At 37.9% G+C, this 19962-nt stretch overlaps 1 protein-coding gene across 1 annotated transcript; it reads right to left on the bottom strand.

The window, feature by feature from the left end:
* Nucleotides 1–3742: 3742 nt before the first annotated feature.
* On the bottom strand, nt 3743–15920 carry LOC123886495. Its single transcript, XM_045935812.1, has 8 exons — nt 15620–15920; nt 15111–15340; nt 14854–15023; nt 13917–14178; nt 9125–9148; nt 5381–6216; nt 4706–5329; nt 3743–3764 (listed from the first exon to the last, which is right to left on the bottom strand). Exons 1-8 carry the CDS (start codon nt 15918–15920, stop codon nt 3743–3745), a joined length of 2469 nt encoding a protein of 822 aa, XP_045791768.1.
* Nucleotides 15921–19962: the final 4042 nt, after the last annotated feature.

Genomic DNA, 19962 nt, shown 5'->3' with positions numbered 1-19962 from the left:
ATAACTCTAGTTATTAACTTAATTAAAATTCTACGTTAATAAAATATTTTAACACATAAAAATTATTAATTTGAAAATTGGGTCGTTACAACTCTACCCTCCTTAAAGAATTTTCGCCCTCGAAAATTACCTGGAAATAACTCTGGAAACGAACTCATCATCTTGCTCTCCAATTCCCAAGTCGCATTATATTTCGCCTGGGGCGAATTCTCTGCAGAATGAACTGGTTCTGATTTCTGCAGGACAGCCTCTCATTGCAACGATCATAACTTGGGCTACGAAAGTCCAATGGAGACGCACATATACTCGTTGGAAAGCTAACAAACAGGGCTACAACTTTTATGTTGGCCACTAAAACCAGTTCACAACGAAAAGAGGTCAAAATTGCACGTAAAGGTTCAGACCTCATAGATAACAATTTTCTACATTTCTCATTTCAAACTCTAAACTCTCAAGACTCTCACATAAACCATTTTTCATGTTATAAACTCCAAATAAGTTCATATTCAAGTGCAACAAGCATATCTAAACACAAAAGGACAGTTCATTTCTCAGATCTACGTCATAAACATCGAAAAAGTAAAGATTGAACACTTTTTCATCAAAACTCTCAAGACTCTCACATAAACCATTTTTCATGTTATAAACTCCAAATAAGTTCATATTCAAGTGCAACAAGCATATCTAAACACAAAAGGACAGTTCATTTCTCAGATCTACGTCATAAACATCGAAAAAGTAAAGATTGAACACTTTTTCATCAAAACTCTCAAGAACACAAAGTTCTTGAGTTTAATCTGTTATAAAACTCGTTTTTAACCATTAAATCCGTTCATTAATCATGTTAAAAGCATGTTAAACATATTAAGAACCTTAGGAACGATTTCCATCAAGAAAATCCGTTCTAAGCTAAAACGAAAATGGGGTGGAGGAAGTTCGGGTGAGGAGAAATCGACATTCTCCTCTTCCTCGGGTCACCCACGATTAAGGAAACTACTCTCATACCTGGATTCGAAGAAAACTCGACGAAGATCTCGGATCTCTAGCTTTTCTTCTTGCCCTAGCTCCCAACTCTCCTCTTCTCTCAACTCAAGAACACAAGAACAAAAGAAAATGAATTTCTCTTCTCTCACTCATGGCCAAATGGCGCCACTCACACCTCACACAAGGCCCATTGGGCCTCAAGCCCAATTGGCTTGGCCCAATAACACATTAACTCACTCTACTCGCTTAATAACTAAAGTACTCGATAAATAACTCTAGTTATTAACTTAATTAAAATTCTACGTTAATAAAATATTTTAACACATAAAAATTATTAATTTGAAAATTGGGTCGTTACAACTCTACCCTCCTTAAAGAATTTTCGCCCTCGAAAATTACCTGGAAATAACTCTGGAAACGAACTCATCATCTTGCTCTCCAATTCCCAAGTCGCATTCTATTTCGCCTGGGGCGAATTCTCTGCAGAATGAACTGGTTCTGATTTCTGCAGGACAGCCTCTCATTGCAACGATCATAACTTGGGCTACGAAAGTCCAATGGAGACGCACATATACTCGTTGGAAAGCTAACAAACAGGGCTACAACTTTTATGTTGGCCACTAAAACCAGTTCACAACGAAAAGAGGTCAAAATTGCACGTAAAGGTTCAGACCTCATAGATAACAATTTTCTACATTTCTCATTTCAAACTCTAAACTCTCAAGACTCTCACATAAACCATTTTTCATGTTATAAACTCCAAATAAGTTCATATTCAAGTGCAACAAGCATATCTAAACACAAAAGGACAGTTCATTTCTCAGATCTACGTCATAAACATCGAAAAAGTAAAGATTGAACACTTTTTCATCAAAACTCTCAAGACTCTCACATAAACCATTTTTCATGTTATAAACTCCAAATAAGTTCATATTCAAGTGCAACAAGCATATCTAAACACAAAAGGACAGTTCATTTCTCAGATCTACGTCATAAACATCGAAAAAGTAAAGATTGAACACTTTTTCATCAAAACTCTCAAGAACACAAAGTTCTTGAGTTTAATCTGTTATAAAACTCGTTTTTAACCATTAAATCCGTTCATTAATCATGTTAAAAGCATGTTAAACATATTAAGAACCTTAGGAACGATTTCCATCAAGAAAATCCGTTCTAAGCTAAAACGAAAATGGGGTGGAGGAAGTTCGGGTGAGGAGAAATCGACATTCTCCCCTTCCTCGGGTCACCCACGATTAAGGAAACTACTCTCATACCTGGATTCGAAGAAAACTCGACGAAGATCTCGGATCTCTAGCTTTTCTTCTTGCCCTAGCTCCCAACTCTCCTCTTCTCTCAACTCAAGAACACAAGAACAAAAGAAAATGAATTTCTCTTCTCTCACTCATGGCCAAATGGCGCCACTCACACCTCACACAAGGCCCATTGGGCCTCAAGCCCAATTGGCTTGGCCCAATAACACATTAACTCACTCTACTCGCTTAATAACTAAAGTACTCGATAAATAACTCTAGTTATTAACTTAATTAAAATTCTACGTTAATAAAATATTTTAACACATAAAAATTATTAATTTGAAAATTGGGTCGTTACAACTCTACCCTCCTTAAAGAATTTTCGCCCTCGAAAATTACCTGGAAATAACTCTGGAAACGAACTCATCATCTTGCTCTCCAATTCCCAAGTCGCATTCTCGCCAGCGGGTCCTCCCCATACCACCTTCACCGAGGCGATATCCTTGTTTCTCAACCTCTTCACTTCTCTACCTTCGATCCTCAAAGGCACAACTTCGACCGTTAAGTCATCCCTCACTTGAACATCATCCGATTCAATCACATGTGACGGATCTCTTACATACTTCCTCAATTGTGACACGTGAAACACATCGTGCAAATTCGCCAATGATGGCGGTAAAGCAATCCTATACGCCACTTTCCCCACTCTTTTCAAAATCTGATAAGGACCAATAAACTTCGACGTTAACTTCCTCGATTTCAAAGCACGTCCAATTCCGGTAGTCGATGTAACTCTTAAGAAAACATGATCACCTTCTTGAAATTCAATGTCCTTCCTCCTCTTGTCATGATAACTCTTTTGACGACTCTGAGACGCTTTCATCTTCTCTCTAATCATTCTAATCTTTTCCGTAGTCTCTTGCACAATCTCCGGACCAAGAATCATACTCTCTCCGGATTCAAACCAACAAAGCGGTGTTCTACACCTCCTTCCATACAAAGCCTCAAAAGGTGCCATTCCAATACTCGAATGAAAACTATTGTTGTACGTGAACTCGATCAACGGCAAACACGAGTCCCAACTTACTCCCTGCTCCAAAACACAAGCTCTCAACAAATCTTCCAAAGATTGTATTGTCCTTTCCGATTGGCCATCCGTTTGAGGATGATAAGCCGAACTCAACCTCAATTTAGTCCCTAAAGCCTCTTGTAAACTTTCCCAAAATCTCGAAGTAAACCTCGGATCTCGATCCGAAACAATACTCGACGGAATACCATGCAACTTCACAATTTGCTCCACATAAATCTCGGCCAACTTAGGCACCAAGGTACCTTTCTTAATAGCAATAAAATGCGCACACTTCGTCAAACGATCTACCACCACCCAAATCACTTCATAACCTTTAGTAGTCTTGGGTAAACCTCCCACAAAATCCATCGCAATACTATCCCATTTCCATTCCGGGATAAACAAAGGTTGCAACAAACCAGACGGTTTCTGATGTTCAATCTTCGACTTCTGACACACTAGGCAAGCATAAACAAACTCAGAAATTTGCCTCTTCATTCCTGGCCACCAAAATAACTTCTTCAAATCTTGATACATCTTGGTTACTCCCGGGTGAATACTCATTCCACTCCTATGACCTTCTTCCAAAATCATCTTCTTCATCTCGGGCACATCGGGCACACACACTCTTCCATGAAATCTCACAACTCCATTCTCGTCAACTTTGAAATTAGCTTCTTTTCCTTCCTCAACTACTATTGCCAACTTCTCCATTAACTTCTTATCCGTCTTTTGACATTCTTTGATATTTTCTAGAAAAGGGTTCGTCAACTTCAACATTCCCAATTTAACACTCTTAGGAGTCACTTCACATACTAGACTCAAGTCTCGGAATTCTTCAATCAACTCTAACTCCTTCACCATTAGTGATGACATGTGCAACGATTTCCTACTCAATGCATCGGCCACCACATTAGCTTTTCCGGGGTGATAACTCAAATCAAAGTCATAGTCCTTCAAAAATTCGAGCCATCTTCTTTGTCTCATATTCAACTCCTTCTGATCGAATAGATACTTCAAACTCTTGTGATCACTAAAGACTTCAAACTTCGATCCATACAAATAATGCCTCCACACCTTTAATGAAAACACAACTGCGGCTAACTCAAGATCGTGTGTCGGATAGTTCCTCTCGTGAACCCTCAGTTGTCTCGACGCATACGCTACAACTTGACGTTTCTGCATAAGCACACCTCCTAGTCCCATCTTCGAAGCATCACAATACACGACGAAAGATTCCTTAGCATCCGGTAAAATCAACACAGGCGCGGTAGTCAACCTCTTCTTAAGCTCTTGAAAACTTTCTTCACACTTCACATCCCAAACAAACGCTTGATCCTTCCGAGTCAACTGCGTCAAAGGCAAAGCCAACTTCGAAAATCCTTCAATGAATCTCCTATAATAACCAGCCAATCCAAGAAAACTTCTTATCTCAAAAACAGACTCTGGCATTCCCCATTGCAATACGGCATCAACTTTTGCTGGGTCAACCGCTATTCCTCCACTTGAAATCACATGACCAAGAAAACTTACTTCTTTCAACCAGAATTCACACTTCGACAATTTGGCATACAACTTCTTCTCTTTCAAAACTTGCAAAACAATCCGCAAATGCTCCTTATGTTCCTCTTCGGACTTTGAGTAAACTAAAATATCATCGATGAATACCACAACAAACTTATCCAAGAATGAATGAAAAATCCTATTCATGTACTCCATAAAAACACCAGGTGCATTGGTCACACCAAAAGGCATCACCGAATATTCATAATGACCATACCTCGTCCTAAAAGCAGTCTTTGGTATATCTTCTGTTTTCACTCTAATCTGATGGTATCCGGATCTCAAATCAATCTTACTAAATACGCAAGCTCCAACCAATTGATCCATTAAGTCATCTATCCTCGGAAGTGGATACTTGTTCTTGATCGTCACTTTGTTCAACTGCCGGTAGTCAATACACAACCTCATACTCCCTTCTTTCTTCTTAACCAACAACACAGGTGCACCCCACGGCGATACACTAGGTCGAATAAAATTCTTCTCAAGTAGTTCTTCTAGTTGCTTCTTCAACTCATTCAACTCTGACGCTGACATTCTATACGGTGCCATAGATATCGGACTAGTACCAGGTACCAAATCGATCGTAAACTCTACTTCTCTCTTCGGCGGTACATCTGACACGTCTTCCGGAAATACATCGGGAAATTCACAAACAACCGGTAACTCTTCCACCTTAACTTCACCTTCCATCTTCAAGGATGCAAACAACGCATACACCTCTACAGGTTCCTTCAACGACTCTACTACTTCCTTCCTACTCATCAAATGCGAACTCTCCTCCGGTTTAGGAAATACAACGGTCTTCTCGCAACAATTGATATGGACTCGGTTAAATATCAACCAGTTCATACCAAAAATAACATCTATTCCACTAAGTTGGATACACACTAGGTCCATTCCAAAGTGTCTACCAAACACGGTTACGGGACAGTCACGACATACTAGACGGGTAGTTACAGAACCATTAGCAGGAGTTTCTATTTCCATACGACCAGACATTTCAGACACAGGTATACTAAGACGCTTCATGCAATCAACGGATATAAAAGAATGTGTTGCTCCCGTATCAATAATCGCAATTAAAGGAGTGTTATAGATAAAACACGTACCTCTAATGAGATTATCCCCCTGATCCGCATCATCTCCACTCAAAGCAAACACCTTCCCCATAGTCTTCTTCGGCTTCTTGCACATAGGACTTTTGTGACCCTCTTCACCACAATTGAAGCAAGTCACCTTCACTAGACAAACATCGGATCTATGTCCCCACTTTCCACAATTGAAACACTTGTCTCCTTTCCCTGGGCATTCATAAGACTTATGGCCCACTTCTCCACACCTATAGCACTGACCGCTACCTCTCTTCTTTCCACCAAAGTTGCAAAGTCTCGGATTTGAGAAAATCCGATAAGATGCTTGATGTCCGGGCGCAACCCACTTTCGAACTTGACACACTTAGCCTCCTCAGCGTCCACGGTGTTGTAGTGTGGACTAAACGCACAAAGTTCTTCAAACTTCACGGAATACTCCGCCACAGACATGTTTCCTTGCTTGAGCTCCATGAACTCCACCACTTTCTTGTTCCTAATATCAGCCGGAAAGTACTTCCTCAAGAACTCTCCCTTGAACATCTCCCAAGTGATTACCACACCACCAATTCCCATCCTCAGCTTAGCATTCTTCCACCACTTGTTAGCTTCCTCACGAAGTACATAAGTACCCAAGGTCAACTTACTCTCCTCGGTACACCTCATAGCCTCAAAGACAATCTCAACTTCCTCTACCCACTTGACAGCAGCATCTGGAGCATAGCCTCCAGTGAAAAGTGTCGGATTATGCCTCATGAATCTCTCTAACCTCATCTCATCTTCCCTCCCGGGTTGATGATCTCTAGCCACGATGTTGGTCAAAGTAGCTATCGCATCTGCCATCTGATTGTTAGCCCTTCCAGCCATGATCCTGAACAATCAACCAATCCAAGAACAGACTTAGAAAGGTAATATCAACAGTGTTATCTCTACACAAGTTGAATATATGGGCGACTAATCCTAATTGGTTCCACATGAACCGACCTGCTCTGATACCACTATTGTAACACCCAAACCCCTTAACGCGTATTTATTGAATATAAATAAATAAAACACTTAAGAAAATTCAGGCGTCACATGTTATAATACAAAACCACGGCATAATTGAATCAATCATGATAGCACAGCGGAAATTAAAAACGATTATTTATCATAGTGCTTATCATACAACAGTTATAATTGTTCACACAATATCCTTAGGCTCTAGGCCATATCAACAAAGGATATTATGTTTACAACCCAAAAGATTAGGAATAGCAAGGTTAAATATGCCATCACGGGCTTAATACAATTCAAACGAATAACCCGACCCGGTAAAACCTAATCAGAGCAATTCTATACAACCCATCAAAATGATATATATAACATATATCTAAGGAGTAGTCTACGCTGACTCCTCACCAAAAAGTGTGCTACACCAAGCACGAGCAACGCCCTCTAACTCTGATCGGAATCCTCAACCTGAGAACCTGAACCCCCAACGATCCAGCACATAACACAAAGCATGAGAGTTAGATCACATAATCAAAATACAAGTGCAAGTAAAAGGGTACTTAAACACTTCTTCTATAATCATGCATATATCATACATTCGTCCATATCCATCAACAATCTACCATTCCATTATAAGTACATAAAGACATATAATCGAATACTCACACAATCAATTATCACAATTATCCAAGTATGTGTCACATATCACTTATCACATAATGTACACATATCCTAATGCATTCTAATGCGTCAACTTCATGCAATGTCACCCTAGACATATCTAATGCATGTGGTACCGTTTCGTCTTTATTAGAGTATCTCACCTCTAATATTCGTCTTTATCGGATAAATATAATCCGATATCCGTCTTTATTGGAATATCCAATATACAACAACAAAATTCATGAATGCATGTATATGTTTTTCATGAATTCACCAACAATTATTTAGCATAAAGCTCGTCATTTACTATGTGGAACACTATCCAACATACGTCATTATTAAGATTAACAAAACCTTAATATTCGTCATTTACAACATCATACATGATTAACAATCAATATATGCATCAACAATCATCAACAAACATCAACAATCATGTAAGAATAAGACACTGATTCGAAACTACATGCAAAGGAAGATCGCAGATGAAAAACTGGAGAAAACTGCAACATTTTCGCCTGGGGCGAAATATATTTCGCCTGGGGCGAAATAACTGCAGAATGACTGGTTCTCACTGACCAATTTTCGCCTGGGGCGAAATATATTTCGCCTGGGGCGAATTCTCTGCAGAATGAACTGGTTCTGATTTCTGCAGGACAGCCTCTCATTGCAACGATCATAACTTGGGCTACAAAGTCCAATGGAGACGCACATATACTCGTTGGAAAGCTAACAAACAGGGCTACAACTTTTATGTTGGCCACTAAAACCAGTTCACAACGAAAAGAGGTCAAAATTGCACGTAAAGGTTCAGACCTCATAGATAACAATTTTCTACATTTCTCAATTCAAACTCTAAACTCTCAAGACTCTCACATAAACCATTTTTCATGTTATAAACTCCAAATAAGTTCATATTCAAGTGCAACAAGCATATCTAAACACAAAAGGACAGTTCATTTCTCAGATCTACGTCATAAACATCGAAAAAGTAAAGATTGAACACTTTTTCATCAAAACTCTCAAGACTCTCACATAAACCATTTTTCATGTTATAAACTCCAAATAAGTTCATATTCAAGTGCAACAAGCATATCTAAACACAAAAGGACAGTTCATTTCTCAGATCTACGTCATAAACATCGAAAAAGTAAAGATTGAACACTTTTTCATCAAAACTCTCAAGAACACAAAGTTCTTGAGTTTAATCTGTTATAAAACTCGTTTTTAACCATTAAATCCGTTCATTAATCATGTTAAAAGCATGTTAAACATATTAAGAACCTTAGGAACGATTTCCATCAAGAAAATCCGTTCTAAGCTAAAACGAAAATGGGGTGGAGGAAGTTCGGGTGAGGAGAAATCGACATTCTCCCCTTCCTCGGGTCACCCACGATTAAGGAAACTACTCTCATACCTGGATTCGAAGAAAACTCGACGAAGATCTCGGATCTCTAGCTTTTCTTCTTGCCCTAGCTCCCAACTCTCCTCTTCTCTCAACTCAAGAACACAAGAACAAAAGAAAATGAATTTCTCTTCTCTCACTCATGGCCAAATGGCGCCACTCACACCTCACACAAGGCCCATTGGGCCTCAAGCCCAATTGGCTTGGCCCAATAACACATTAACTCACTCTACTCGCTTAATAACTAAAGTACTCGATAAATAACTCTAGTTATTAACTTAATTAAAATTCTACGTTAATAAAATATTTTAACACATAAAAATTATTAATTTGAAAATTGGGTCGTTACACTTAGACCTTAAGAAGTTCTGAAGACTTCATCGTCTGAAGATTACAACTTCTGAGTCTCACGATCTTCTGAGCGCTTACAAACTTCTGAAGTCCTTATCTTCTGATCTTTAATCAGAGCTTAATTGAATCTAAGTCCTGCACACTTAAATTAAATTTTTAGTCCTTCCAATTGTTTATTAATACTTTGTTATCATCAAAACCTTAATAGATTTAGGGGCAAACATTTTTAAATCAATTTTGTTCCAACAATCTCCCCCTTTTTGATGATGACAAACATAAGTATTAATTGACAATTGTTGTTAAATTAACTTATCATGTTTTTCTTAGGTTTGTGAGGTTTGCAAGCTCCCCCTAAGATTGATACTCCATAAAGCCTAAGCTTTAAGTTTTATCCATGAAAATTTAATTTAGTATAAGATTAAGATAATTTGAAATAAAACAAATTTCATATCTTTCTTCAGAGTGAGAGGTTTGCAAGCTCTCCCCCTAAGTCTCATAAGGCTAAGTTAAAATTGCACTCTTAACTTATCCTTACTTATGAAATTTATCTCAGTTTCAACTTACTTAGTCTCCACATTGAAATACGTAAAACAACTTAAAAGAAACAACTTTTAACTTAACGGATAAAAGCGAGAGCGTGGTTTCTGTAACACCCAAACCCGTTATTTAATTAACTCTGCCTTTATAAAATCTTTTTCGAAAATACGCAGCGGAAAAATTGAAAATCTGATTTATAAAGCGCTGGTTTGAATATCACAAACTTCATTCAAAGATAATACTAATACATTTATCTAGTAAAATATTCGAATGAACTAAAAACAAAACCTCGCATCGAACGATGCGTTATTAGTTATACAAAACGGATACTTTTCAAATGAAAGCTTAAGACCAACAGAGTATACTAAGAGGACTACATGCATATACATATAAAAACCCCTTTTTCCCGTGTCTCAATCAGAGCAGAGCTTCACCATTGCACTCGGACGAGGCTAACACATTACCTGTCAACCTGGACCCCCAAAGGTCCAGCAATTAACACAAAGCAGAGAGTTAGAAAACATAAACATAAATATAAGTGTGAGTAGTATACTACACACTTCACACGCTATCATACATTTCTAACTCACGCACATACATCGTCAAATACGACTACCAATTAATCATTCATTTACAAACACACCAATCATATAGTTTCACGTCTTCTCGGACACTACCAAAGTGTTCATTTTATGGTCATGACGGACTCTACACTTGTTCATTTTATAGTCATGACGGACTCTACACTTGTTCATTTTATAGTCATGACGGACTCTACACTTGTTCATTTTATAGTCATGACGGACTCTACACTTGTTCATTTTATAGTCATGACGGACTCTACACTTGTTCATTTTATAGTCATGACGGACTCTACACTTGTTCATTTTATAGTCATGACGGACTCTACTCACATACCAAGTCATGGCAACAATCACAGTATTAAACAATTAGTAAATACCAAAGCTTAACACATACGGAAAACACATCACAATCCAATCAGATATTGTCACATAACAATTATCAAATACATGTGCATTTACCCTAATGCATCTAATGCCAATTATCCAATGTCATGTCATCCCTAGACACGACTAGTGTATGTGGTACCATTTCCACGTTGTTCAGATTTCAGTCATGACGGACTGTTCAGATTATAGTCATGTACGGACTGTTCAGATTATAGTCATGCACGGACTCTACATCAGTTTTACATCATGCAGGATGCTGCTATTCACCCCATTTAAGATGAACCCAGTTTTACATCTTGTTGGATGCGTCGGAACTTACCGAACCACCTTATCTCCCTTGGATAAGCTCAATAACAGTTTTATATCATGTAGGATATGGTTATCATCAACCATCTCTCCCATAAAGAGGAGTCACACAGTTTTATATCATGTTTGGATATGGGCTCCAGATCTCGGATAACATAATCCCATCTTCGGCCACTTTTCATAAACATAGTCCATTTTCATCAATTATTGGAATTCACATGATTCCCATAACACAATTATTCATGAATGCATGATTACTTTTAAACACATCAAATACATGACGCTATCTAGCTCGAAGCTATTCATTCACTGATGCGGAAACACAATTCCAACATCTAACACATTAGGATAACACAATATCCTATCACTCCAATCATAATTATTCACATGATAATTATCTGCATAACCATTTTTATACACATAAGGTTTCATTTACACTTATGTCATAAAACACACATCATTTCCTTAACATTGCAAATTAATGCTAAAACATAAACATAGTCACTTGAACTACAAGTCATTGCATACGCGTGCGAATCATATAACGATTAACAATAAGCATTAACAGCATCAACATGTATCAACAATCATGTAAGGATACCCTTAAACCATGTTACAAGTGCCTAATTACACTTATAAACAATTATCAAAAAGTTGCTGTCACAGTGCTGTTCGCTAAGCGAAGCCGTAGCGAACCCGTAGCGAACTACATCAGAGGGTTACAGGTACATGGCGAACAGGTAGCGAGCTTGCAGCGAGCATGTTCGCTGTAGCGAGCAGGTAGCGAACCACACCAGAAAATATCTGTTCTTGAGTTTTCTAAGGCGGTTTAACATTGAATCAACTCAAAAATTCATCTAGACATGTTATAAATTCTTATAAACAGCTAATTCAAGCATATATGGTACTTATGAACATTAATTAACACTCACAAACACCCACATACATCACACTTACAAATTCATACCAATTTCTTGCATTTTAAGCAAGTTTAACAAAACATGCAAATCATTGATCAAACATCTACATATACCCACTTTCAACTCCCCAAAGTTGTTTACCTCATCTACCATGAGTTCACTACACATGTTAGGATCAAAAGAATCCAATTTCCATTAAGAAAATCACCCACAAAACCCACAAGAAAATAGAGTGGAAAGAGTTTGGGAATGGAGGAATCGACATCCTCCCCTCTTTCGAATCACTCACAAATATGTAATCTAACTCTCGTACCTTAGCTCGACGAATCCACAAGCTTGCTCTTCTCTTTCTCTCCCACGAGCTCTCCCTCTCCCTCATGAGCTCCTCCTCTTGCTCTTTCTCAAGAATTGCAACTTATGAGACTATTCATGGTTTGACTTGCTACTTATAGCTCTCTCTATTCTCATGGATCAAAGCCCACTTGGCTTAGGCCCAATGCCTATTCCACGCCCAAAGGCCCAAACAACATAACTTCTCGCTCATTAACTTACGTTCTCGCTAAATGATTATTCGCCGCTTAATAATTTAATTATAAATCACGCCCTCGCGTAATAAAATAATTAAATAACGAATACTAAATTTTGGGTCGTTACAGTTTCAGCTTTGAAACTTATCACTTATCAATTAATGCGTAACTACTCCCCCTTTTGTCATTATCAAAAAGTAAAAAAATTTAGATAACCAAGACAGTCAAAGAAGAAGAGTGGTTGTTACAAAGGTGAATTTATTTCAAAAACAAAAAACAACGCGCTAAAGGGTTTATAAAAGGTGAACAAGTTAACAGACATTCTTCACACAAGAAAAAAATAAACAAGTAGATTAAGAAGAATCAAGAAGAATGAGAAGATTTAGTTCACGTATTGCAGAGTTTCGGAGAAAGAAAGAAGAAGAAAAACGCGAAAAAGATGAGAAAGATAAAGAAGACGACAAGAAACCACAAGATGCTGAGATTATAATCATTTCATCAGATTCTGAAGCTGAAGAAAATGAAGATGATGCTGACTACGTTGAGTTCTTGGCTGGCTATGTTCCAGAAGAAGAACAAGAAGAAGAAGAAGAGCAGAACCCAGATCCCATAGAAATTTCATCAGAGGATGCTGAGGAGAAATCTGAGATTTCTTCTGAGTATTATCCATCTAACTAGGATTAGGTCGTCTTGTTCTTTTTACCAATGTACTCAACATTGTTAGATCATTAATAAAAATTTTCTTTTAAATTCATCTTGTGTTCTTATGTTCTTGTTTATCAAAGAAAATAAAAGTAAACATCACACAACAATAAAAAATATCAAACCAACAAAAAAGTAAAAATTTAAAATAAGATTGTTCAGAAGATAAATATCATGAAAGACATAAAGTGCAAAGAATCCTAAGGTTTCTTGAGAAAGGCTAAGAGCTGGTCAAATTTGTCATTTAGAGACCCCACGTTGGAAACTAGACCATCCACTTTAGATTCCAAATTGAGGTGAGCTGTCCTTTGCCTTTCCAAACCTTCTTGTTGTTCCCTCAGAGCTTCTTGAAGAATCTGCAGCTGATCTACAACCAAAGGAGCCTGTTCTTCAACCAAAGGTGCCTTGCCTTTATCAGAGGAGGGTTCACCTTCCTCTGGATAATCAATCATCAGAATATCAGCATCTGGAGCATCCTCTTGGTTCAGCTCAGGGATTTCTTCAGCAATTCTTGCAGCAGCTTCAGCCAGACGTTCATTCTCAATCCTTTGATCCTCAAGACTCTTGAAAAGCTTGGAATCCACCCAGCATTCCTTAAAAGTAGACATATGCCTTGTAGTAGCAGCAATAGCAGCCAGCTTAGCACGCTCATGCTCTTCATGGTTAAACCCAGTCAGTCTTTTCAAACTAGCTCTTGCTAAGCTGTCCTTCAGCAGATGTACCATATCCAAATCCCGTTGTCCAATCACAGTCTTGATTTCATCACCCATTGCATCCAGAGCATTGCAGATTTTAGCCTTGATTAGTGACACCTCCATATCCACATCAGAGGGACACACCAAAAACCTGTCCTGAATATGGGATAACCTAAGTAAATCATCATACAGCTGATTGGAGAGGTTACCAAAAGGGTCAGAGGATGAGGGTGAGATATTGGGAATGGTAGAGAGTTTTGTTGGTTCATTAGCAGGGTTGTCAATGATGACAACTTCTGCTTCTGAAGGGTTAGGGGCACAAGTATGAATGCGTGGATTAGGATTAGGTTCAGGAGTTGATTCAGAGGAAGAGATGTCAGATGTGGATTCAGGATATATGTGTTCAGATGATGGTTCAGGAGATTTGTGTTCAGTTGTTGGTTCAGGAGATTTGTGAGGTGAGGGTTGTTTTGTGGGAGAGGCTTGATCAGAGGTAGGAATATCTGGTTGAGGTTCAGATGGTGGAATGTCAGGTGATTGTTTTTGTGGTTGGGGTTGAGGTTGAGGTGATTTTGTTTTAGAAGGTGATGAAGATTTGTGGGTTTCATGAGTAAGAGGTTGATTATTGAGGGGGTCAGGGCTAAGATGTTTTTCTAGTTCAGAAAGGGGGTTATCAGAAGGTGAAATGTTGGGAAGAATAGTTCTAAGAGGTTTGGTAAACCTTATTCCAATTTCAGCTTCGTTAAAGATGTACTTAGGAGACTTACCTTTGGGATCAGGAACTTGTTTCTGATGCATCCTAGTACTCAGAGTTTCCTCATCAGACTCAGTTTCTGAATCAGACTGAGATTCAGAAGAGTCACTATCTTCACTTTCCTCTTCATCATCAACAACAATAGGCTTCTTTGATGATGTTGCAGCAGCTTTTCCAGACAAAGCTTCATGTTTCCTTTTCGTTCTTTGTTCAGCAATAGCTTCTTCTACCTTAACCTTCTTCTGAGCCAGAAGATCTGGTTTTTCTTGTTCAGCTTTCCTCTTAGGTTTCCTCTTAGGATTGTACATGTTTACAGGAGCTGGAGGGACCATACTCCTATCAACAGTATACCCTTCTTTTCTAAGAACTTCCAGATAATCTTGGATGATATGCTCAGCATCCATTTCAGAGATTACTGGATAACCATCTACATACAGTCGATCTTCAAGACTAGCTGTAAACTCTTGTGGAGGTTGAACCAACTTTGATGAGATGATACGCATCTTGGTTAGAAAACTTGCATTCAGAATCTCCGGAGTGAACTTCTTTTCCACAAGTTCTGGATGGAACTTCTTCAGATTCTGAACAACATGACCTTGATAAAGAAGGTCTGAGAGTAATCTTGGATAAGCGATGGCTGTTTTCCTCTGAGATTTGCTTGAGAAGATTGCTTCACAGATCCTCTCAAAGAAGTATTCTCCCAGATTCACTTTCGTTCCTTTCAGAAGGAAGTAGATCAGATGACGATGAGTCCAGGAGATTGTATCAGTACCACCAACTCTTGGACTGATAGCAGCTAGTATGATCTTGAATAGCACTCTGCAGACATCAGTCAAACCCTTGACTTTACCCTTCAGTTTCAGATCTGTACATATCAGAGCCAGAAGATCATTTTTGTACCTAGTGTCCTTCTCAAAAACATCTAACTCTATCCCAGAGTTATCCAAGCCAAGCAAAGCGTTGAAGTGAATAGGAGAGAAAGCCAGATTCATACCACAGATATTTGACCTAATCTGTTTTCCAGTAAATTCCAGTAAACCCATTTCTTTCCTAGATTTACCTTTTAAACTAGGATCTCTTTCAATAGCAGCAAGTTCTTCCTGCTTAGCTTCAGCCTTATCAAAAACCTTAGCTTTCATCCAGAATTTCTTCAAGAGATCTGGGTAAATAGGACCATTAAGCATGTTGAAGTACTTATCCCAACCTTGAGTGGAGAAGTACTGTTTCACATCGAACCCATTTGCCTTCAAGCTGTCGAAATCTATCATCTTCTCAGAGAGAAAGATGAGCTCAGATTCTGGAAACTCCATTTCGTTCCCAACGATTTGAAGATTTCTAAACATAAACGGAGGAATCTTTGTTGTTGAAGAAGACGAAGAACCAGCCATGATGAAGTTTAGGTAAGGGTAGGAACTAATGAGAGAGAAAGAAGATTTTTGTTGGAGGTTTAGAGAGAAAAGAAAGTGTAGGTTGTGAGAGTGAGAAGTGTGCAAGTGTATTGTGTAAGTTTTATTTAAAAGCGTACAGTTAACACGAAAATAGCAAATTTGGGAAGTTACGCTAATTGACAAAAAAGTTGAATACTAAAAGTCATCATTAACCACCCACTACCTGACACACGTAGACCACGTGCAGAAAATTACTCGGTAACTGCTATTTTAATGGACAACTATTCAGTAGCGAATACTAACCGTTTCCCACTTAAATAGTTCAGAGCCTCTGAGATTTTTAAAATTCTCTATCAGAGTTAAGTACTTCAGAGCTTGTGTTTCAGATGTTCTGAATCATAAGTTCTGATATACATAACCTCTTACACTTTTATTGCCAAAAAAATTTTTCATTCAGAGATTGAAAGCATGTTCAGATGTTTCTTTATAAAATCAAATCTTTCAACAGGTAAGGCTTTAGTAAATATGTCAGCCCATTGATTTTCAGTATCAACAAACTTAATATCTATAATGCCTCTCTGAACATAATCTCTGATAAAATGGTGTTTGATTTCAATATGTTTGGCTCTAGAGTGTAGGATAGGATTTTTAGATAAATGAATGGTTGCAGTATTATCACAATATAAAGGAATATTGTGACTGCTTACCTGATAATCTTCTAACTGATATTTTAACCAGAGTAGTTGTGTGCAACACTTAGCTGCTGAAATGTATTCTGCTTCTGCTGTAGACAAAGCTATAGTAGTTTGTCTCTTACTAGCCCAGGAGATAAGGTTTTCACCAACAAATTGACAATTGCCACTTGTGGATTTTCTTTCAAGTTTATCTCCAGCATAGTCAGCATCACAGAATCCATTTAGCACATAATCATTGGATTTCTTATAGAGAAGTCCAAGATTAGTTGTTCCTTTCAGATACCTAAAGATTCTCTTTACAGCAGTAAGATGAGATTCTCTAGGATCTGACTGGAATCTTGCACATAAGCAAACACTGAATAAAATATCTGGCCTAGAGGCTGTCAGATAGAGTAAGGAACCAATCATACCTCTGTAGACCTTTTGATCTACTTTTCCTTCATCTTCTGACTTGCTCATGTTGGTAGTTGAATGCATAGGAGTGTTCATTATCTTGCAGTCATCTAGGTTGAATTTCTTCAGAAGTTCCTTGGTATATTTTGATTGATGAACATAAGTTCCTTCCTTCTTCTGATTGATTTGAATTCCAAGAAAGAACTTCAATTCTCCCATCATGCTCATTTCAAATTCATCCTGCATTATCTTAGAAAAATTCTTGCACAAGGAAGCATTAGTTGAACCAAAGATAATATCATCAACATAAATTTCAATGATTAAAATGTCTTCTTTGGTTGTTTTTCTAAAGAGTGTGCAGTCAACCTTCCCTTTCTCAAAACCCTTTTCAAGAAGGAAATTACTGAGTCTATCATACCAAGCTCTTGGAGCTTGTTTCAGACCATACAGTGATTTCTTCAATTTGAAAACATGTTCTGGGTTTGAGAAATCTTCAAAACCAGGAGGTTGCTTAACATACACTTCTTCAGAAATAAAACCATTTAAGATGGCACTTTTAACATCCATCTGATACAAGGTTATTCCATGATTAACAGCATAAGATAGAAGTAACCTGATAGCTTCAAGTCTAGCAACTGGTGCAAAGGTTTCAGTATAGTCAATCCCCTCTTGCTGACTATAACCTTGTGCAACCAATCTAGCCTTGTTTCTTACCACTTCACCTTGTTCATTCAGCTTGTTTCTGAATACCCATTTTATTCCAATAATGTTCTTGTGTGAAGGTTTGGGCACAAGTGTCCATACATCATTCCTTTGAAATTGATTCAGCTCTTCTTGCATTGCTACAATCCAAGCATCATCTTTCAGAGCTTCATCAATCTTTGAAGGTTCCATCATTGAGATAAGACCAACTAAAGATTCCTCATTTCTCAGTTGAGATCTTGTCTTCATTGGACTATCCTTGTTGCCTATGATCAGTTCCTCTGGATGTGATGATTTGTATTTGAAAGTATTTCTTGGGGGCTCATCATCTTCAGACTCATCAACAGCAGGTTCAGCAGTTGCTTCAGTTCTTTGTTGTTCAGAGTCTGTAGGAACTGTCATGTTCAGAGGTTCTTCAGAGAATGGATGTTCTGAGTAGTCTGGAATATCTGAATACTGATCCTCTGATACCTGAAATCTAGACAAACCTTCCACAAGCTCTGACACTTGGTCAGGCTCTTTGTCATCAAATTTGACATGCATAGTTTCTTCCACAGTGTGTGTTTCAGAAATATACAGTCTGTATGCTTTTGAGCGTTCAGAATATCCTATAAAGATACCCTTATAACCTCTAGCATCAAATTTCTTTAGATGGACTTTGTTGTTTAAGATGTAACAAGTACATCCAAACTGATGAAAATAAGAAATGTCAGGCTTTCTTCCTTTGAACAGTTCATAAGCAGTTTTGTTCAATTTAGATCTGATATAGATTCTATTTTGAACATAACATGCTGTGTTTACAGCTTCTGCCCATAAAAATTTTGCTACATTAGTTTCATGCATCATGGTTCTGGCCATTTCTTGCAGAGTTCTATTCTTCCTTTCTACAACCCCATTATGTTGAGGAGTTCTAGGAGAAGAGAATTCATGCAGGATGCCATATTTTTCACAAAAGTTTTCAAAAGGTTCATTTTCAAATTCTCCACCATGATCACTTCTAACTTTTAAAATGGTGTAGCCTTTTTCATTTTGAATTTGTTTGCAGAAGATGCTAAACTCATCATAAGCTTCATCTTTTGTTCTTAGGAATTTTACCTAAGTCCATCTACTGTAGTCATCAACAATCACTAATCCATACTTCTTTCCATTGATAGAGGTAGTGTTAACTGGCCCAAACAGATCAATGTGAAGAAGTTCCAATGGTCCTGAGGTAGAAACAATGTTCTTAGGTTTAAAAGATGATTTTGTAATTTTTCCTTTTTGACAAGAACCACAAAGTGTGTTTGAGTGATATTTGATTTTTGGTAAACCTCTGACAAGGTCAAGCTTGCTAAGCTTAGAGATTAACCTCCAGTTAGCATGGCCTAACCTCTTATGCCAGATCCATTTTTCTTCACTCAAGGTCAGAAGACACATCACTTTTTGTTCATTCAAATCAGAAAGATTAATTTTATAAACATTGTTCTTTCTCAGACCTTTGAATATAATGGAGTTATCAGATTGTTTAGACACAGTACATGATTCCTTATTAAAGACAACTACATAACCATTGTCGCAAAATTGACTTATGCTCAATAAGTTATGTTTGAGTCCATCTACTAACCAAACATCATTAATAGATAGGGAAGAATTACCTACTGTACCTGTACCTATTATCTTTCCTTTTTGATTACCTCCAAAGCCAACAGATCCTCCTTCTTTCATAGTCAGCTTAAAGAATAGTTGTTTGTCACCAGTCATATGCCTTGAACATCCACTATCCAGATACCATGAGTGATTCATGATACTTCTTTGAGTGGCAGGCTGTATGAGAAACAACTTTAATCATTGCTGTAGAACTCTTCATCACAGTTAATGATAAAGTCATCCTAGTATTCTTCCTCTTCATTTCTCAAGTTCTGATTGTTAACTTGAGAACTTGTCAGCCATTTGTCTAGGACATAAGCCCTTCTTCCTTTGCATAGGACTTGTTTCCATACTCTAGGTAGGACATATCCTTTCCT

Source organism: Trifolium pratense, linkage group LG5 (assembly GCF_020283565.1).
Source record: "Trifolium pratense cultivar HEN17-A07 linkage group LG5, ARS_RC_1.1, whole genome shotgun sequence".
NCBI classification, from domain to species: Eukaryota; Viridiplantae; Streptophyta; class Magnoliopsida; order Fabales; family Fabaceae; genus Trifolium; species Trifolium pratense.
The sequence above is the reverse complement of the archived record's forward strand: the minus strand, read 5'-3'. Positions and strand labels throughout refer to the sequence as shown.